The 21,869-nt window shown below is 46.1% G+C and overlaps 1 protein-coding gene across 2 annotated transcripts in view; it reads left to right on the top strand.

Annotated features, from left to right (window-relative positions):
• The window catches only part of GAD1 (glutamate decarboxylase 1), a 40,543-nt gene that overhangs the window by 3,217 nt on the left and 15,457 nt on the right, over positions 1-21,869 (top strand). The window contains exons 3-7 of one of the 2 annotated variants that reach the window (XM_029225264.1): positions 2,122-2,184; positions 7,815-7,973; positions 9,309-9,551; positions 14,166-14,256; positions 21,068-21,180. In XM_029225264.1, the coding sequence (XP_029081097.1) occupies positions 2,122-2,184; positions 7,815-7,973; positions 9,309-9,551; positions 14,166-14,256; positions 21,068-21,180 (669 nt within the window). Of the gene's footprint in view, positions 1-2,121; positions 2,185-7,814; positions 7,974-9,308; positions 9,552-14,165; positions 14,257-19,482; positions 19,666-21,067; positions 21,181-21,869 lie in introns of those variants that run through there. The other variant, XM_029225265.1, reaches the window with a different exon arrangement.

Genomic DNA, 21,869 nt, shown 5'->3' with positions numbered 1-21,869 from the left:
CCAGCCCCCCAGGCTAGCTACAATTACCCACACAACAAAGAGGGGCTCAGGAGAGCCGCCAGCCTTGGTGGCGCGAGAGCTGGGCACTGGCTACCAGAGCTGGTCGGACCAGGCCAAGAGAAACGGGAGGCCTGCGCGCCTTTGTCTGTTGCTCTGGCCCTGATGGATTTCTTTTCCAGTTCTCTCCACATTTCCTGCCCCTTTCTTTGCTGTCTGGCAGGGGTGGGCGGCCGTTGTGTTCACCCACCCTCGAGTCCTGAACCCCTACTGCGCCCCTACTTCCCAGAGGCAGCCAGCAGCGGAGCCCATGTGCCCAACCGCGGGTCCCAGACCCAGCAGAGGAGCTGACCCGAGTTCGCTCATGGCCGGGCGCGCCCGGAATTCGCCAGGGCGGAGGGAAGATAGCCGAGAACTGGGCCCAGGAAAAGCCTGCAGCACCTGTCCTGAGAACGCCGCCGTCGGCCCCGACAGCCCAGCCGCCGTGAGCATTCTAGGCTGTGCGGCGCACGCCTGGCTCTCCACCCATCCTTGCCCTCCCTTGCAGACACATCCTCGCCCGCCCAGCTGGCTCTGCTTCTCTGCCCCGCCAGGGTCTCCTGGGAGGTGGCGTTGCTCAATTCGCACAACCTTACTCGACCTCTTGCGCCGGGGACGCCTCCTCCTTGTTCTCAGCCACTCGGTCTTCCCTACTCTGGCTACGTCAAAGGATCTCTCTCACTACCTCTTCCCATCTCTCTTTCCCTTTCTTTCACTGCAATCCCCAACTCTAAAAGGCAGTGCCATGGGTCTGAACTCCAACGCCACAGCTGAGTGACCTTGGAAAACTCTCCTAGCCTCTCTGAGCTTCAGTGTTTTTATTTGTAAAGTGAGTCTTAGATTAACACTCCTCTTGCTTCCTAGGGTTATGAGGATTAGGTGAGATGGCGTTTAAAATGAAAGCACTCTATCGGATGAAAATAGCTCTTTACCTGCCAGGCATTTTTATTAGGGTTTAGCTTTCGCCCCGATTTACTACTGTCTGTTGCAGGAACTCCATCTGTGACACGCTCTCTCATTGACGTCGGGCTAGTTCTTCTCCCCGCTGGGGCTCTGTTGTGCCTCGGGTTTAATGGATGTCACTCTCCTTATCGCAGCAAACACTCGCTCCCGGCTGAAGGCACTGGACCGGATGGGGTGGGGGATGGGAGTGATTGGAGGGCCTTGCTATGAGGAATCCGAGGGGAATTTCAGGCTAGGCCCACTACACCGGCTCGCATGCAGGCTCTGCAGGCACCGCCGTGCTTCTGGCTGGAAGTTGAACCCCGAGGGCAGGATAGACGCTGAGGAGTTTGAGAACACGGCAGCGCCTGAATCTGCGATTCAGACCTGGAGAAAAAGTGTCTGATTCCCTTCGCCTTCGCCTGCTCCAGATCCGAGACGTCCGAGGGAAGGGTTAATGAGGGGCATGTTGGGAAGAGGGGGCAGGGGATGAGAGACCCGAGGCGCACTATTGTCTTGCCGACTCCCCGGTTCCACTGAAGAGCGGCCATGCCAGCCCGACCATCTAGTCAAATACTATTTTTCACCCAATTAATTCCTGAACTCTTCCGCGACCCCATTTCATGCCAGTTTATTTTAAGCTGCCACTCAGCTGGAGACCCGCCAAGAAATTATGAGATGTGTTGGTCCCAGATGTCTCTGTGTTCCCTTTCCCAGCCGCTGTGGTCGCCCTTCGAGTCTGCGGGGTGGAAACCAAGGGACAGGGCCTGCGGGTGGTTGTTGGGCAACTCGAGGAGCCGGGCCTGGCCCTTTGCACCTGTGGTCAGCCCTGTTCCACTCCGACCCCGCCTTGGCGGCTACCCCATCGTGGTCGCTGGGAGCCGCGGGTGGGGCGCTGGGTGCGTGGCCTCTCAGAGACACTGTTCTGTACCTGAGGTCGGAGCAGGAAGGGACTGTGATGGGGTCTCGGGGGGCACGAGTCTCCCCGTCGGCCCAAAGATCTGGCTCTTAGCTCCTTTCGGGAAAGAGCTTTTTAATGAGGCGCACTGGCGAAGACCTGCCCCTACCTCCCCAGAAAACCTTTGCCCTCGACCGGGTGCCGGACTGTCGAGCCTCACTGATCGCACGTCTCTTGGTTTCTAGCGTATGACACCTGGTGCGGCGTGGCCCACGGATGCACCAGAAAACTGGGGCTGAAGATCTGTGGTAAGTGAAAGGGCCGGCTGGGGCCCCAAAGGGGCTGCGAGGCGAGCGGGCTTTGCGGGTTTGGGAGAGTGGGACGTACGCGGAAGGGAATCCTGGCTCTTGGGTCTGTTTTCTAGTGTCTACAGCCCCTACGCCCGGCAGAGACGCTCCTCTACTGGCCTTGACCTTCCTCTGCCCTCTCCTGACGTGCCCCCGAGGGACCTTTTCCGATGGGGGGCCCTGGGCTACTTGAGACCTCGGGGCTCCCCTAGCTGGGCGCGAGCACAGCGCCCCCGCGCGACAGCCCCGCTCATCTTGCCCGGCGCTTTGGCTGTTCTGACCCAGGCGCTCTGCCTACGCGACGCGAAGGCGGCATAAAAAGGGCCCGGGTTTACTGGAGAGCAGGCCCAAGGCGAGACATCCGCCTTAGACGGTAGCTGACGCGTCGTATTCCTTCCCTCTCCACATATCGCGCGTTGAAAGTGGCTTCCTCGGGGGGGATATTTTTGCCCGAGATGTCAAAACGGATTCAGATTTCGTTCTTTGAGGCCTTGGAGGCCAAGAGAATGGATTGCCTGCAGCCCTCGGTGGCCTACCTGGAGGAGGTGCGGGTGATGCAAGCTAGAGGGTTTGAGGAGCTTGCCCTTGAAGGAGAGGAGGGAAGGGAAAGGGGGCAGAGGGGGCGTGGGGCCGCAAGACGGAAAGTGGGTATCGGGCACGATTTGCTAGAGAGGAAGGAAAATAGATCTGGGAGCTGGACGGGAGAAAGAACTGCTCTCCGGAGACGTAAGGATCTAAAATGAAAACGCCCAAGGGCTGTAATTTTTTTTTTTTTTAAGGAAAAAGGGAGATTTGTTCGAAGGGACACAGCTGAGTGGCTCCGGCTGAACAATGAGAACTTGCTTTCCTTGCTACATTTCACCGTCTAAAATTTCTAGCCTTATCGGGCCAGAAAATACGGACGTCCCCGGTCGGGGTGGAGAGGCGGGGTAAGATTAACGAGGGGCTTATTAAAAGGTCATCCGTCAGCTGCTGCGCGCTGGAGATAGTGGCGGCGCAGGCGTAGGCACGCCCGCTCAGCCCCGGGAGCGCCCGAGAGTGGGCCGGCGAGCCGGTGGCCTCCGGGCCTGATCTTCCCAGGTGCCCTGCAACCCGGGGCCCCAGGGAGGCGAGAGTTTGTGGCCTGAGCGAGAGGAGTTACTTGGCAGCTTTTGGGAGTCACCCTCCCTTCCCCGCCTTGCGGCGCCCTCCCTGCGTTTCTGGGGCTCTGTCCCCTTGATCCCAGAAGCAGCTTTACGGTGAGGAAGGGTTGCTCGACTCCAGGACCTAGACGTTTTGCAGGGAAAGCCCAGCCCTGCGGCGGGGAGGCCCGGGGGTTTGGCCCTCTCCCCAGCACGCGAGGCCCGCGGGGCGAGGCCTGGGCCGCGTCCCCGCGCGGGGGCAGCTGGCGGCAGCCGAGCTTTGTTCTATAAATAGCCCCCTTCTCCCAGCCGCCATTCCCGGCTTAATGGCCCATTTCGCGCCAGGTCCTTTCGGCGGCCGCGGCGCTCGGCTTCAGCAGCCGTCATTGTCATGCAGCCGGGCAAGCAGAACTGAGCAAGCCCTGGGCGCCCGCCACGGTCGAGGACAGGGTCGGGGGAGGCTTGGGGTGAGGGCTGCTTTCCTCGCGGTCCTAGGCCTGCCTAGCCAGCGGCCTTCATCCATCCCCATCCACGCTTCCCGGCCTCGGCCCTGGGCGGTGCCCGCTGCTGCCCCGACTGCAGACCCTCAGGGTCGGGGGAGAAGAGAAGGTCTAAACGCCACTTCGGGGACACACCCGAAGTGACCCGAAAAGGTAAAGGGGCAGGAGCATCCCTGGGTCCGGGAATAGATGTCCAGGCACAGGGGTACGGGAATTGGGGAATAGAGGTTTGCATTAGCTTCCCCTGAGGGAGAGCTCTTGGGCGGAGAGCTCTTGGGCATTTGGGGGTTACCATCCTCAGGGAGTTTCTTCTCTGTTTTTACCCACCTCCCCAACATTAATTTCAGGAAAGCTGAAACACCTGTGACAGGAGAGGGCTGGTAGTGTGTTGAGGGGAAATTGCCTTCTGCTAATACACATGCTTCGGGGGCCAGAGGTTAGGAGGATTTACAATAGGTTTGATTCTGAAAGGAAACAAAACAACAGGAGGATTTGTTTTCCATACTTTACGCCAACTCTGGCTTTCCATTTTAGTTTAGTTACCGGAGGCAAAGTGCAGTCTTTGGTTTTGACTTGAATCCACAGACCCCTCCCCTCCCCCACACACAGATTCCCCCACTCCCTTCATCCCAGACCTTCAGGGGCTTGAAAGATGCCCTCTTGACCTGACACTCTCCAGGTTGGTTTGACCTTTCACCTTAAGAGAGTTGAGGGACTAATGGTCATCTTCTCACTTCCAGATCCATTGCCCTGGGGGACCCATCCATTGCCCTTGCCAAGATTCCACCCCACCCCCTCTCCTACCCCCTCTCCTGGATCCTCCCCCCTCCCCCCAAGACAAAGCTGCAAGGAAGGCTCCTGGTCTCACCAGTGTAACCCTTAGCTCCGGAGGCAGAATCCTATGGGAAAGCAGTCAGCCAGAAGACACCCAGGGTCTTGCCAAGAGGTAGAGAGCCGGGTGGCTACAGGCATGATAGCATGACCTAAATCGAAGGAGATGCAGGGAGCCCTAAGTTCTGGCTCTGGGCTCTGCTAACTTCCCAGTGTGTCCTTGGGCCTCAATCACTTCTGTATTCAGAGGTCCCAGACTGGCTGCCAGTTACAGCCCCTGAGCTGTTTTATTTAGCGCATGCAGTGTGTGTGTTTGTGTGTTTAATTTTGTGTCAGTCACCAACTTTTAAATATACATTTCAAATATTCTGTATTTATTATGGCTTCTCTTGAAATTAAAAAAAGAAGTTTGAGGTGGGGGAGAGATCTGGCAGGGTACTTATAGCCCAGAAAAATCAGGAAAAGAGCCCCTTCCTCTAGGGAGATGCAACTCCATGCTACAGCTTGGTGAGAGACAGCAAGGGGGTTGGGCTTCAAGCCTCACTTGCCCCCTTGGCCAGGTGCCCTTATGCCAGGCTCAGTTTGAAACCCCACTTGGAAACAACCAGCTTGAACCAGGTGCTCTAGTTCCTCACACCTCCCCCCCCTCACAGGGCTGAGTAGGCCTTTGAGTTTGGGGGCAGCTGTGAGGACCAGCCGCAGGATCGCCCCTCGGCTCATAGGTGGAAGCTAGCCAGGGTGCTACGACCGGGCCAAAGCTCACCGCAGCTTCGGCTCCCCTCCGCTTGCCTCTTTGCCTCTTAAGAATGTTCAGCTAAGTTACCTTAAACTAGGTCCTTATAGCTGAGGTATAGAGCAAAAGGGAGTACAGTCTGCTTTAGTCTCAGGGACCTCTGCTTCCAGGACCCCTTGCTAGCCAGGGAGGTCATCAAAGCACTGACCTCAATGTCATCCACCACCTCATTATCCTTGGAGAAGCATACGAACTTCCAGAGCCTCTTAGAGCCCAGAGAGGCCCGGCTCCTTGACCTTATTTTTGAGGCTCCCAATATTTTAGAGAACAAATACCTTCCAAAAAAGTGATATTCCAAAAATAATATCCATTAAGTGTTTATATTAGCAAATGGTTTTTAACACAAATTATAATGCTATATAAGTGTGCTTTGCATAGCATAGTTATAAGATGTATAGAAAACACTAATTCCTTGTGCACTCCAGGAAGTGTGGTCCAGGAAGGGGATGCAGGTTTAAAGTGTCGTGATTGGCATCTTTCATTCCTATCAGGACACCTCTGGGAATGCCTGTGAGAAGAACTCCTTTGGAGATAATATCCAAAGCCCAAATGCAGGTCCTAGGTCCTTTCCCACCTAGGAAGGGAGTTGCTAAGGGGTTTCAAGGCAGAGACTTTCCCAGGGAGTGAGTCAAAACCGACCAGGGGTCAGAGACCTAAAGAGCAGGAGTTCAGCTAGGCAAGACCTCACCTCCATTAGGGCATGTGGACTTGGTCTTTTCAGCCTGCCTGAAACAAATTCCACTGCTGCCTGTTTGGGTGGAGGGGGGAAGTCTCACTCAGGACGCAGGTGATACTGCATCCCTCTGGCAAATGAGTGCTAGCTTCTCATTTTGGACTCTGGGGATTTGGAGGAGGAATTCAGAAAGTAGGAGCAGAGGTGAAGGGGAGGATGCACCCCCCATCTTTATATCCAAGTGTGGAGCTCTATTATAGTGTATTTCCCCCCTTCTGATGTCCTTTAGAGCTTTAGTGATAAGTTTTAAAGGTGCTAAGAACAATGAAAGGCCTGGTGCCTCTGCCTTCCTATTCTTCCCTCCAAAAATAGACCCTGCTTCTGTGTGTGGGAGGATTCTAATCACTGCAACTTTCCCCCTGCACCCCTCCTTCCTCCACCCCTCAACACTGAATTGCAGTCCTGGGGAAGTAAAGCTGAATTCCCCAGATTAACTTGCCTCTCGTGGAACCTCCCAGGACTTTCCTCCAAGCCTGCCTTGTGACGTATGTGACTCCCCAAGGATCTTGGTAGCTACAAATACAGCTTTGGGGTCACCAAGAAGCTTAGAACTTTCTTCCTCTTTTCAGGGTGTTGCATTTCAGACTAAGATTGAGGCTGAATTGGAGGAGATGCTGAGGGAAGGAGCGGGTCCGCGGGTCCCAAGCACCAGAAGGGACAGGTGGAGGTACTGAGAGAGGAAGTGTGCTGCTGGTTGGCAGAGCCTCAGCCCTTTCAGCTCAGCCTTCTTCTGGGTTTGCCACTGGTAGTGTTTGCACTGCTCAACTCAGGCAGGAGAGATTTCCACTCCTTCTGAGGGGCAGGGAGGAGGTGCTTTGACTCCCACCCTGGGCTCAGAGTTCATCTCTGTGGAGTTCTTGGATGGCTGTCTAGCTTTATTACATTGTTGGTCACCATCTGCCAGTCTGCAAGCTCCTGGAGAAGAGGGGATCTGTCTCATTTATCTTTATCTGTCCCTGGTCCTAAATGCTTAGTAAAGTCCTTTTCCACAATAGGTGCTCAATAAGTGTTTATGGAATTAAATGTCACCACACATAAGATTTTAGGCTTTCTTGTCTCTTTCTCCAATACCTTTATTTAAGGAGAGGGTGTGGTACAGGGAAAGCTGCCCTTCAGTTTTGGGTGAGAAAAATTAAACTTACATTCAACCCTGGTAGCATTTACCTGGAGTCCAAGGAAAGCATCTTCCCCAATCCTCAGTGCTGGTCTCACCCCCTCCTCCCTCTGGTTGCACCGCCCATAAACCCAGAGCTGGCAGCATCCTCTCCGTTTGTGTCCCTTCCCTTAAAGCCCCATCCTGGGGCTGGTTACTGGAGTGGAAGCTGTCCAACTGACTTAATTCTGCATTCACTGTCATGTTGAGAGAGGAGAATGGGCTTCACTTACTGTTTTTCTCTCTTGCATGACTGGGTCTGTGCCACTGATGACACTTGGTACTGCCCCCGCCCCGCCTGGAGGCGAGCAGTGCCAGAGCCCTTACATATAAAACAGACACTCGGCTTCCATTCGGGAAAAGTGAGAACCCTGCTTGGAGAGTCGACCTGGGCCAGCAGCAGACCCTCCGAGGCTGGGAGTTTGGTGCCCTTCCTCTGACCCAGCTTCTTGTGCTACAGGCTTCTTGCAAAGGACCAACAGCCTGGAAGAGAAGAGCAGGCTTGTGAGCGCCTTCAAGGAGAGGCAGTCCTCCAAGAATCTGCTTTCCTGTGAAAACAGTGACAGGGATGGCCGCTTCCAGCGCACAGAGACCGACTTCTCCAACCTGTTTGCTCGAGGTAGTCCCCACCCCCAGCCCTAGTGCTATCCAGTAGGTTGCTTATTGGAGTTTCTTTACTTTTTCCTGAAACCTTGCTTCTTTTACAAAAAAAAGCCATTATTCTCTCTGAACCACCATGAAACTGCTTTCCCAACATTTGAATATAATATACTCCCTCCTTCCCTATTGCCCAGGTCTCCATCATTTGAAAGCTGGATGAGGGCAATCCGTAAAACAGCCAACTCTAAAGATACTTGCAGGACGAATACACAGTCAGAGAATCTCAGAATCCAAAGAAATCTTTCATATAAGAAAATCCAGCTATTCCCTCCATAGCATTTATCCTCCAAGGGTGGTGCCCACAACAGCAAAAGCACCCTGTAGGAAGCTGTGTAGCTGGGCCTCATGACCAAGTGCTGTCCTGAAGGTCATTTTCCTTTTGAAGATTGTTCACTCATTACCGCTGCCCCTACAACAACGGTCTCAGGAGGTGCTTTCCCAGTCTTTCCTGACCAGCACAAAGGTAAACCCACCCCCCTCCCCCTTCCGTGAACTCCCCACAAGCCATGGAGGCCAAACCAGAACAGTAAACAAGATTCACTAAACCTTGGAGAGATAATCCAAAGAATAGACACAGAGCATCATATACAGCCAGTCTGTTCTTGAGCTATGGCTGACAACTTCATTTGGGGCCCCCTACAGCTTTCCCCCCTGGCTACCCCCCAGCCTGACTCTACCTAACACAGGCCAGAACCCAGAGTCACCTTCTGGCATCCCAGAGGCCAAGCCCTAAAAGGTAAGGTCAAGAGAGGGGCAGGAGTTCCCTCTCCCACCTTCCTGAGCCCCACTTTCCAGTTCTAGTTTTCTGTCCAAGGACAACATAAAGAACCATCCTCTTTGGTGTGACCTCAGCCTCTACCCACAGAAGCCTCACCCGCCACCAGCAACAGATCAAGCACATCATAACACCAAACCGAAAGCCCAGTATCTGAGCCAGATGTACAGAGACACACCTGGTACTAGGGGAGCAAGACAGATGCCCCGTCCATCACACGCCTGACAGGTGCCCAAATGGATAACTGCAGGGGAGGCTGCTCGTGACTTCTCAAAGCGTTTCAATTAAGAGCAGCCTAACTATCAGAAACTCTGTGAACCCCCAGAGAATATATGCAGCGCTTCTGTGTATACGCCGATGTACATTGTTCTGGGGAGATGGTACATCAGATTCTCAATGCATGCATATCCTGGAAGAAAATCAGTCCTGTAAAGATACGGATATTAGGGAGTTCTAAGCTGACTGAGGAAATCCGGATAGGAGTCAGGTGATAACCCCTCATGGGCTTCCCCCCACCAGATCTGCTTCCAGCTAAGAATGGGGAGGAGCAAACTGTGCAGTTCCTGCTGGAGGTGGTAGACATACTCCTCAACTACGTCCGCAAGACATTCGATCGCTCCACCAAGGTGCTGGACTTCCACCACCCCCACCAGCTGCTGGAAGGCATGGAGGGCTTCAACCTGGAACTCTCTGACCACCCTGAGTCCCTGGAGCAGATCCTGGTTGACTGCAGAGACACCCTGAAATATGGCGTCCGCACAGGTAAGGGTGAGAGCCAGGTGGACACGCAGTGGCAATCTTGGCCTGCGTCAGACCTTTGCCAATTGCCAGGATGTCAAAGTCATGTTGAAGGAGAAACACAAACCGGGGTGAAGGAAGGCAGCAAAGCGCTCCATGACCTCAGAACCACCAGACGCAGTGACAAAATCCAATCATTATTTATTGTTGTAAAAATAGATTTAAAAGATACAGATACATGGTGCTGTGTCAAGTTCTGTATAAAGAGTTTTAATTCTTGGTTTGAGGCTATTCACAACCTAAAGAGAGCAGAATGATCCATTCTCTACTTCTTCTCCCGCTTCCATTTTCACGCCTACTTCATTCTGATAAATCCGACCCTTGCCTGTCCCTGAAACTGGGGAGGATTGGGCCCATTTCCTTTTCTTTCTGTACTAGTTTCCTAGGGCTGCCACAACCGATTACCACAAACTGGGTGACTTAAGACAACAGAAATTTATTATCTCACAGTTCTGGAGGCTAAAAGTTCAAAATCAAGGTGTCTGCAGGGCCATGCTCTCTCTGAAGACTCTTGGGAAGGAGCCATCCCTGCCTCTTCCAGCTTCTGATGGTTGTGGGAATTCCTTGGCATTCCTTGGCTTGTAGATGCATCCCTCCAATCTTTGCCTTCATCTTCACATGACATTTTCCAAGAGTCTGTGTCCAGGTTTCTCTCCTCTTTGGATTAATGCCTACCCTAATCCAGTATGGCCTCGTCTTAACTTGTTTACATCCACAAAGACCCTATTTCCAAATAAAGTCACAGGAATCAGGGGTTAACACTTGAACATATCTCTTACAGGACACAATTCAACCCCCCACACCCTCTATTTGCTAGGCCCAAAAGCCACACACTTACACACCCTTTGCATTCTACTCCATCCTCTGGAGTTCAGGTATCCTGAGGCACCAAATCCTATCTCCAACAGGGAGCCCTGGAGGACGCCCTCTTGCCTCCTTTCCATGTTATAGGAACTCTCTCTACTCAGCAATCCTGGCCAAGTGGTTACTCTCCAGTTGCCTCAAGTTCAAGGACTTTTGGGATCTCTGTCTGGCTCTTTCTAAGCCTAGGGATCAAGCAGTGGTTTCTTCTCCCTACCGTCTTTCCCCACTGCAGCCTGGCTCTCCTGAGCCCTTGGGCAGACTGATGTACAGGAATCGGCAGTCCATAGCATGGTTGTCCCCACAGAGGAGCCCCTGAGGCCATGACTGGTAGCCTCTTGTTCTTTTTTCTTTCTCTCTCTCTCCTTTATTATCCTGCTCACTCTTCCTAGGCATTTGAAGATATGACTGGGGAGGCTGTCGTGATAGGACTGAGTAAGGCTATTGGATGTCAAAAACAAGGGTTATAATGAAATAATGAGGCTGGCCAAAGAGGCATTTTTAAATAATGAATCCCAAACAGCTTTTAAAGTCTGCCAACGCCACTGGTATAGGTGTAGCTTTCTTGAATCACTGCAAGATGGACAAGACTCAATTATATTACAAAGTCTGTGTTTGATTTTTAAAGAAAAACATGCTCATCAATTTAGTTACATCTCACCTTGGTCTGATGGCTAATCTGTTCCTGGTGGAGATCAAGTTGTTATTTGGCTAGGAAAAAAAACAGAGTTCTCTGTGTATGTTTTAGCTTGACTAGCTTTGGTCCACTATTTTTATTTTGTCAGTTCACGCCACAAACACTTTATCAGAGAGATGAGACCACGTACGTTTATCACGAAGCTCAGAACAGTGTTGCCCCTCAAAGACAAATACATGGATTTGTCATAATAGCAACTCATATCGCCTACAGAACTGAAGTATCACGTGGTCAGAGAAGCATGGACTCTTACTAGAGTCGAGTGTGTGAATCCAATTAGATACTTAGCCTGGAGCCATTCATCCCTGTTCTTCAGAGCAGCTTCTAGAAGCAGATATTTGCATTTGTAGAGTTCATAGTCTTCAGGCAATGTGAAACCTGCATCACAGGGTGTTGACCCTGGCAAAGTGTACTGTTGCTTTCATGGCAAAACACATTCCCTAGTTGCTGGTGTGTAGTTTAGATGTAGTTACTGGAGCAATAGAGTAAACCCACAGGTATTCTGCAATGGAAGTGGAAGATATTTCTTAAGAGTATTAATGCCCAGCCAGAATAATGAATAGGGTTTTGGAATGAAAACATACTGATCTGGGAAGCGTCTGTGGAGGGATGATGATGGCCTTTGGAAATTTCCCTACAAATTAACAAAGACTTCTGAAAAAGGAACCAATGTATATACATTCTCCAAGAACTCAGAGAAACGCTAGTCAGCCCTCAGTCACAGTAGACATGCTGACTTCCTTAGTTTTCCTTTTTTGAACTTTTTATCATGGAAATTTTAAACTTATACAAAAATAAAACAGTGTAATGAACCCTGTATACCCAACACCCAGCTTCAGCTATTAGTAGCTCTTGCCAGTGTTGTTTCACCTGACACCCCACCACCCACTTCCCTCTCTTCTATACTATATGGAAGCAAATCTCCAGCATAATATTATTTCATTCATAAATATTTTTTATCCTCAAGGACTCAAAAAAAACACATTATCATTGGTACATCCAAAAAAATTTATAATTTTTTAATATCACATATTCAGTCAGTGTTCAAATTTCCAGTTGTCTCATGAATGTCATAAATTTTTTATTTTGTTACAGTTTGAGTCAAGATCCACAAAAGTCCCCCACATTGCAATTGCTTAATATGTCTCTTAATCAATAAATTTCTTCCTGCATCTTTTTGTTTTTTGAAGCTTATTTGTTCAAAAATTTTACTTTAAAAAATTACTCTTTCTTTCTCTCCAACCTGACTCTAAGCCATGTGCTGCTCAGTACCACGTCTATCATCTGTTAGTATTTTTGTTGACTATAGACAGTTGAAATTGAAATTTAAACTAGGTCATTTTGTTGCTTGATAGAAATTCTGGTATGAGATTTTTGGGGACATTAAGCCATAGCCATAAGAGGAAAGTAAGGTTTGGGGGGACTTTGTGTCCTTTTATATTTTAATAGACCATGAGATACTGTTTCACTTTTGTTTGAGGGTATTTGTATCAGTCTGTCTGTCTGTCCGTGTCCATCTTTTGTCTCTGCTATGCGATGTGATTTTGATACATTGTCAAATGGTGTGATTGCATTTATTTATCATTCAATCTTGTCTTAAAATGAAATGTTTGTTGTTAAAAGTTTTCAAATGGGTATTGTGTGTGTGTGTGCGTGTATATATATATATACACGCACACACGTGTATGTTTATATATATGTACATACATATTTATATTTAAATGGACTTCAACAAAATTAGTTACGTTGTAGGAGATCTCATAGATTTTGTTGGCACCGAGCCGAGTAGAGCAAAATGGACCAGTTTAAGCTATTTAGAGTAATCTACATGAATGTCTGGAATCTGGCCTTGAATTTACACCAAGCTTACTGTTTACGCTTCTTTTATTCTTTCTAAAGATCAGTATTATTTTTCGAGGACTCTTGAGGTGTGGGGATCTGTATATTCTGCTATAAGAAGTCCTAGTCTAGATGTTCTGAATGAGTCCTCATCGCAAGGAGGGAAGGATATACTTCCTCAGAGAGGGGACTTAGACCAGGAACATTCCAACATTAGCTCTCTGACAGTTATTTCAGAGGCAAAAGCAATTTCCTCTGGAAACACAGCAGTCAGCACATCTTTCTAACACCAGTTCTCTGTCACACACCCCTAGATAATCTATTGCGTTGGCGCCTTCGTGTCAGCCAAGCCAAGCCTGCTGTATGGGGTTGAGTTTTTCTGTGAACGCCAAGTTGGCCAAAATTTGGCAATAATCCTGAATTTGCTGAGAACAAAGCCTGATAAAGCATAGAGTAGGTTGAAAAGGACTTTTGAGTTACATAATAATAAAAATTATTCTATCAACAACTCAATGAGTGAATGAGGCTGTGTCTGCCCCTGTTTCACAGAGCAGATGCCAGGTCATCTCAGCAGTACATCTAGTGTAACAGTCACCTGACTATATGTGGGCAAAGCACACCAATGCTTGGCATCGTATTTGACTGACACAGAGGCCCAGAGAGTGATGGCATGCCTCGGCATCAGCCTCAGAGCTGGCACTTACCCTGGGCTTGGTTCGGTTCACAGAGCCACTGACCCCTTCTGAGGCCTGCAGCCTCTCCTCCTCCCTCAGCATACCTTGATTTGGAGAATAAAGGCTTGAGGTGTTAAATTAAAAACTGAAATATTTATGGAGAAAAACAGGGCCACCACATCCAGATTTGTATTTTAAAAAATACAATAGAGGAGCTCATCTGGAAATCAACGATACTGGACAGATTACTTGTTTTATGACATTGGATTTCTTTTAATTTAAAAGCATTATGCTTTAGAAACATGTAAGTTTGGGAGACATCTTCAATGTTAAAGGTTGGTATAGGGTGGGTCAACGTGCCCTTCCTTCAGTATTCTTGGGCAGCCCTATTAGACCATGGGGATAGAGGTCCCATCACTGTGGCCTAGTGGAGTGGACCTTTTGATTTGAAGACAGCTTGAAAAATCTGGATTTGCCTTGATGCTTGTCTGTTACTTACCTCTTTAGGTCATCCTCGATTTTTCAACCAGCTCTCCACTGGATTGGATATCATTGGTTTAGCTGGCGAATGGCTGACATCAACTGCCAATACCAATATGTAAGTCCCACATATTATTTCCACGTAAGCAAACATGATGTCTGAGTATGGCTTGTTGTATTAAAAGTCCAATTCCAATGGTTCTATAATAATTTTATTACAGTTTGCCCTAGTCATCTTTTCTCTTAAAATCTTTTAGGTTTATCACAGTTCTGAGTTAAAGGTAGATACTTGATAAACTATTTTTTAATTGAATAATGCAGTTTAATAAGAGCATGGTCATAAGAAGTCATGACTCTAGCTTTCAAAGTTTAGTGTGAAACTTCATGTTAAAAGACTCCATATTTCTTAATGATATATTTAAAGAGAACATGTTCTGGGGTATAATCTTGGTCCATTTTCCCACCCAAGCATATTGCTCCTTATCATTTAGGTCATATTTTCTTCATAATTAAAGAGGCCATAAAGCCACAAACCAATTTGATCAGCCTATTGTTCAACTAAAAATTCTAAAACAATTCATGTAGTGATATCCCTTTGAAAGGAATTATATATCCCTTTCAAAATAACTTTTTCTGAATGTGAAATTTTTTCATACTTGAGTAGGCAAAGCCTTTGTTTGTTTCTAAGTTCTTGTAAATTTATTTGAAACTGGCTCTAAGGTCCTGGCAGTAGGAGGGTTGTGTGTGCAAGTAATACCTGGGTAGTCTTCTGGTAATCACCCCACAGTTTCTTCTACACACAACGTGCCATCTTTGGAGACAAGGACAGGTTACAAGTTGATGGAGGGGCATCATAGCTTACTAAGTACTGTCTTTTCTTTCAACGCTAAGATAATGTTTTACCACTCTCTATGTATCCAGACAGTGGTACCACATTCTATGAAAGTGTCCAGAGGGAAATAATAAAACAAGGTTATCGCAATAAGTTAAAAATAACTACATAAGAATTATATGGGTTTTAGTCACTGTGGAAATATTTGGAAAATAACCGTACACTTTTTAGTTCATGGTAAAGTAGATTTGAAAAATGAATTTAGGTGAAAGGGTGGTATTATTTAAAATGAGAAATTCCATTTGACGTCAAGATAGAATGTAAGTTATTAAAGTTCAAGGTATTCTATTTTTCTCAAACTACTGCCAGCCACAGAACCTGAAAGGGCATTTTAAACTTATATATTGATTTGTGTGTGTTCCAAAGCTGTTTAATGCTGTGTCTCAAAATACTTAACTACATTCAGAAAAGTTTCTATTCATTAAGGCCTCCTACTTTGTTTGCTAATGTAAAACAACAACATTTAAAAAGCAAATGTGACAAGTGAAACCATTAGTGCTAAAAGATTAAATTGATTGAAGTCAAATGGTTTTCCTGCTCCCTACTTGCAGGTCAAGGTTAACTTCACAGAATGTTCATGTTGGATCACTGAGGCTCTGAAGGGCTGGGAGGAATTCAGGTCAAAGATACAATCACCTGTATGATCTCCTCAACAAAAAACTCCCCTTTGCAGTCTTTATGTTTATGGTTTGTGAGATAAAAATATATCAGCAAGCATAGACATCATAATATATTAATTATAACTTGAAAAAAGACAGTAATGTTTAACTGAAACATCTCACACTAAGGAATGATTTTAATTAGAAAGAACAGCTTTAAAAAAAACTTAACTATTTAGAAAATAAATGAGAAAAATAGAGTAAAAGGTACATACCCATTAAGGCCCAAGTACCCTTATTAATATAGGCACCAAATTCACCCAGTGTCTTTAAGTATGTATTCTGTAGGCCTCTCAGCTGTGATTTCCTAATATATATATCTCAGTCTCATGGTAAATAAAAGGAATTCACCCCGTTGAACCATTTATGACCACATAGTCTCCTAAAAGACTTTTCTTTAACCAGGGAAATCTCACAAATTTTCCTTTTTTTTTTTTTTTTTTTTGTATATGTTCATAAAATGAAAGTCCCTTACTCTTCCCTTACCTCAGCTCAGCCATATGAAATGCTAAAGTATTGTCCAACCATCTGAGGTCAAGGCCAGTCCAACTAAATGGCACATAGTAATTGCAGCTGTACTGAACAGTGGATATTTATAAAATATGATCCGATTCCAACAGATCGATAGCAAAGGTTATTTAAAATACTGAAATAGTTTCTGTCAGTTCTAGAGACAAGGCATTGTCTGAAGAAGTAATAACTATAATCTAGAAATTGTTCTAAGCCAGTTCCCCTGGAAGCTCATGAAATGTGGCAGCACTGTCAGGAGCTTATGCAGAAATTTGCTCCCTTGTGACAAGTCCTTCTGCAGCTGGGAACAGTGTTCGTAATAGGCCTGGGAAAGAATGGCAAAAGGATCTTTTTTGGCAGCGTAGGATTTAATTAGTGATACACTCGTTTTTTGGACCTGTACTTCATCGAGTTTGGATGGCACTGGTAATAGAGAATAATAACTACATTGCTCAGTATACTCTCCCTAAAAGAACTGTCCAATATTTTAATCCAAGTGGCAAAGTGTAAGGTATCTGATGGTTAGAATAGAAGGAACATTTATGCCCATGCTTTCACACCCACCTGTGCGTTCAGCTTTGAGATATATTCTTCCAAGCTAGGACTCGGTGAAGATGCAAAGAAACCGTCACCAATGTGTAGTTGGCCATGGCATGTACAGCTCTTTTCTTCCAAAACACGGGCACCGAGCAGGTGTAAACAACAGCCTGCCCTCAAGCACCTGACGATAATACATAATCCTAGTGGCAAGATCTATCACAGCCCTTTGTTATGAGGTTATGATTTCAAGTATCTAGCACTTTATTTTCATAGAAATTACACAGGAGAAATTTTCTATGGGGGTTATCAGTCATTTTACACTAGTAGGCAGGTTGTTACAGAGGAGCCTGCAGTAAGTAGTTCTCATTTGTCATAGAAAAGCAGCTGTGATGTAAAGGACATGGAATTCCAGCTTGGAAACATCCTACATGTGAGATCTTGAAACAACTCACTGAATTTCTCTGAACCCCAGTTTCTTCTTCAGAAAAATGAAGAATAATTGTATCCACCTTACATAGTGATTCTGAAGACTAAAAAAGACACCAGTCTTAAGTGCCCAGTGTATACAAGGTACAATGCACACACCCAGGAAAGGCAGCCAACCCATAGGTCACTGTTGCCATTTGCAACCCCTCCCTTCAACTTCCCAGCTCTTTTGTTTCTGTCTCTCATCATCTCTGGACACCAAAGGGGCTCACTAAGCTCCCCCTCAGGTGTGTTATCTTTTAAGGTAGAGATGGGCCACCCACCACATCCATAAGGAGGATAAAATCTAAGAGGAACGTCAAGTTAGAGAATCAACGTAGAAAATTATTTCTTCCTCTCATTAAAGAAGTTCCTGGTTTGGCAGTCACCAGGGATGCAGGATCCTTGTGACTTCCTGGTTCATACTGAGGCATGTGGCTCTCATCTTCAAAGTTACTTCATGGTGCAAGCTAGCTGCTGGAGTTCCAGCCATCATTTATGTGTTCCAGATCTCAGGAAGGAATGCAGGCAGAGGGAGGAAGGAGGAAGGAAGGAAAGAAAGAAAAGAGGGAAGGAGGAAGGGCAAAAGGGAAACACACTCTTTCCTTCTAAGAAACCTTCTCAGAAGCTCCACAAGACATTTCTCATAGCATCTCTTTAGCTAGAACTTAATCCAATGGCCACACCTAGGGAGGCTAGAAAATACAGTCTTTGATCTGGATGAACTGCAACTCCAAATAAAATTGAATGAAGGAAGGGAAATTTTGATACTGGTTAGCAACCAGCAGATTCTGCCATCAGAGAAAATCAGCTTAACAATCAATTTGCCTCTGTTAATCCCACTGAGAAGGTGAGTTGAGCTACTAAAACAGGGCTGACTCACTACCCTACTCAGAATATAAAAACTCTCCTTTAGTGTCACTCCCTGAATGTCACAATCATACTGTTTTTAAACCCTTACTTTCAATCCCATGTTCTTATGCTTCAACCTAGAGCTTTTAGCAGGTTTAGTTTCTTATCCTCCGATTCTGAAATGTCATCTTGTACTATGACTTTAGCATCAAACTAGCTTCTTCTGAATCCATATTTGACCTTTCATCTCTTGCCTTTATCCACTTTCATCTGTCACTTACGGAAGGGGTACCAAACCTGGAGTCCCAGTTGCAAGAGGGGACTCTCCTACAAGTGTATACAAAATGATGTGCATATCCTCATTTTCTTCCTGGAGAGAGGGACCATAGCTTTCCTAGGAGTCCCAAAAGTGTCTGTGATCTCAATTAAGTTAAGAACCACTGCTCTAGGGTGAACTTCAAGGTCTTCTCTAAGGCTTTGGATGCAGGCAGACTCCCAGTTTTAAACACGGCCAAGGATGAGAAGGCAAGTTCAGAGGAAGTGTCAGGAATGGGGGCACCACGTTAGCCCATGTGACAGGTCTGGCTGAGGATCAACAGCCATGGGGCAATCTACCAGCTTCTAGGAGAGGGTGTCAGGACTAAGGTCACGAATCAGAATAAGCTTGGTGTTAGCTGTAGGGTAACTGATCCTTCAGACCCAGGCAGGGACTGTCAAATAGGATGCAGCTAAGGCCAAGATGCTGGATTCATCCTAGTAAGCTTCCTCCTCAAGGTTGGGAATTGTGTCTTATGACATCTTTGTCTCCTCAGTACGTAAAAAGCCATTTGGAAGAAAATAGTCATTCATTAAATATTTGTTGAACAGAACTGAAAGAAAGGTTTCAGAATCAGGAACCTGGTATAAGTAAGGAACCTGAGATAGATGAGATCAGATAATCTCACGATCAAACTCTCTAGACTCTTCCTCCTGATCCTGAGAGTAATAACCATATTCCTGGTAAGAAGACTAATTCATGCAAACCTGGGCCCTAAATTGATTCAAATCCTGAAGTGGACCAACCCTCTGGTCTTCAACCCCATCCTTTCTCCCTTCCCCATGTGTTTCCTCCACTGACTTGACTCTGGTCCAGCTTTCATCCAATCCTTGACAAGGTTCTGATATTATGGTGTATGATTCCATTGGTTCCTTGCCTTACCCTAGAGAGCCTTCTCATTTGGTACTGTGAGACTTAAACACACACACCGCCACCAGTACCTCTTCACCATGCAAACATTTTTGCCATTCCAACATTTCCAACAATCAGTGACACTGTTGATAACGCATTTGTTCAAGAATGGTTAGAACCACATCATGAGTTTGCCCCTTGGTACGCTCAGCAGCACAGGCTAAACCAGGAACCCTTCTCTTCTTCTTCCTTTATCAGGCCATCAGACATGAGGGAGTGTTGGTTGCTACGGTGATGGGGCTCAGAGCAGAACCAAAGCATGATTGTGACCTCCAGAGGTGATGGTAACTGAACACATGATTTCCAAGGGTCTTCCTCCTAAGTTTCAAGGTTCCTCCCAAGGAAAATGGACATATTCTTTTTGCAAACAAAATTCTTCTATGAGGAGATATACCCTGAGGATCCTTCAGGATCTTTTTGTCCTCTTTTACCACCATGTGATTAATTTGATTATTTTTCTCCATGATTAAAATTTAGTACCTTCACCTGGGTCTTTGTACAACAATTGTTATTTCATCCTTGCAAATAGCTTTTCTAAATCATGAAGCCAGCAAAAATTCCCATTAATTCCCAGCATTGGCATTCAGCCTAAACACCCTAACCAGGGATGAAGTCTCCCCATATCACTTGGCTGAGTCAATCTAGGAATCTCCCTTCGGCGAGCATTGTCTGAGCCGAGCCCACAAACTCTAATGCTTAAGAAGGCCAAGCAAAAAGAAGAAAGACAAAGTCTCACAGTCAGTAAATATCTTTTTGTTTTCTGGTTTAATTTTCTGTAGATGGACCTTCTTTGATTTCTCTTAAGCCCTTTGCCTTGGTACCATGATTTTGTTTCAATGATTAGTCACCAGACTGTGTTTTGAATGGCTTTGAGAAGAGCATGGCTTGCTACTTTTAAGTCAGTTAATTAGAAGACAAAGCTAACCTACCAGAATATCTTGATGCCCACAGTTAGCTGTGTATGCCAGTTGACATTCTTCTTGTTTTTTTGTAATTGGTAATTAGAAAATCATCACTTACAATTATTCTTGACAGATATCGACTTCAGAGAATTATAGAAGCATTGCTGTCCTTAGGGATTATCAGTAGAAAAACCATGTAGATAATTATATTGAGATCTTTAAAACCTAGGTCAATACTTCCAATTATCTTCATGGTTAGCTTTCAGGTATTTACATTGTTTTTAAAAGATAGACTTTTTGGGAATTCCCTGATGGTCCAGTGGTTAGGACTCCGTGCTTTCACTGCTGAGGGCACGGGCTCAATCCCTGGTCGGGGAACTAAGATCCTGCAAGCCACCTACCTCGGCCAAAAAAAATTAAAATATAGACTTTGGCTCTGGGTTTTATAAATTCTACAAGTGTGAAGTTGGCAATCAGTTTTTTTTAAATGTTGCAAACCATTTATATAGAATTTAGAATACATTTTTTAATTAGCATTTGCATCATCCTATAATCTTAGAGGTGAAAGGGACCCAGAAAAATCATTTTCTTTCCTTCTATTTCTCTGGGTGGACCACACCTAAGACATTCCGTTGAGATGAAAGTCTGTTTTGTTGGTGAAGAATCACAGAGCAGGTACTTCCACCACCTCTCTCGGTAACCCAGGCTGGTTTCTGACATTTTATGATTGATGACAGTGCATTTCCAGGAAATTAATTGTTTTAGTGGTTTTAAACATCTTTTATTCGAACCCAAGTCCAAATGCTAAACCAGTTATCTGTGTTCCCCAAATAAGTGGTTTGACTTCTTTATTTTCATTCTTTTTCTCACCACCTTTCCAGGTTTACATATGAAATTGCACCAGTCTTTGTCCTCATGGAGCAAATAACACTTAAGAAGATGAGAGAGATAATTGGATGGTCAAGTAAAGATGGTGATGGGATATTTTCTCCTGGTAGGTTTCTGTTCTCTTTCCCTGGCTCTCCTCAAGGTTTGCAGTATGGATCCTTGGGATCCATGAGAACACTAAACACAAAGTGAGTTTGTAGAAGAATAACAATTTTTTCAATAGTCCTGCCTTCTTATCTTTGTCAGAGTGAAGGCTAGCAAGAATGCTACATTCTATGTGTACTAACCAACAAAGGCTGTGCCTAAACCTGTACTAACTGACAAAGGCTGTGTCTAAATCATGCTAAACAACTCTGGTCTGTCGATAGCAGTTTGATTAAGCTGGGGATCAGAGAATCAAGATTATCAGTGGACAGATCAATTTTGGCCAAAATAGTATATCTACTTTAAATCTCTAGTTCAATATAGATACAATAAGAATCTTTAAAACAAGGACAGATAATCTTGTAGAAAGGAGGGAGTTTGGAGTGGTGTCAGAGACAGTGTGACTGTGTACAAAGGGAAGAGAAAAAATTAAAATTGCAATTGTTCAGGCAATTGAATCAGTCCATGAATTTGCCTGTTTGTCAGGTAACTGATGCAAACATGACTGTTTGTGTTGGCCAGACGTACCTGGTTACCTCAGTTCTCCTTGCATCTTGATTTAAGTAAACACGAGTTTGGTTTTATTTTAATACACTTGGAGTTCTTCTAAATGACTCAATAACTCAGTTGGGCTGTTCTTTGAGGAGAGTA

This window comes from Monodon monoceros, unplaced genomic scaffold (assembly GCF_005190385.1).
Source record: "Monodon monoceros isolate NGI ecotype Baffin Bay Population unplaced genomic scaffold, NGI_Narwhal_1 Super_Scaffold_16, whole genome shotgun sequence".
In the NCBI taxonomy this organism is placed as follows: domain Eukaryota; kingdom Metazoa; phylum Chordata; class Mammalia; order Artiodactyla; family Monodontidae; genus Monodon; species Monodon monoceros.
Note: the sequence above shows the minus strand (reverse complement) of the source record. Positions and strands in the feature narration are given on the sequence as shown.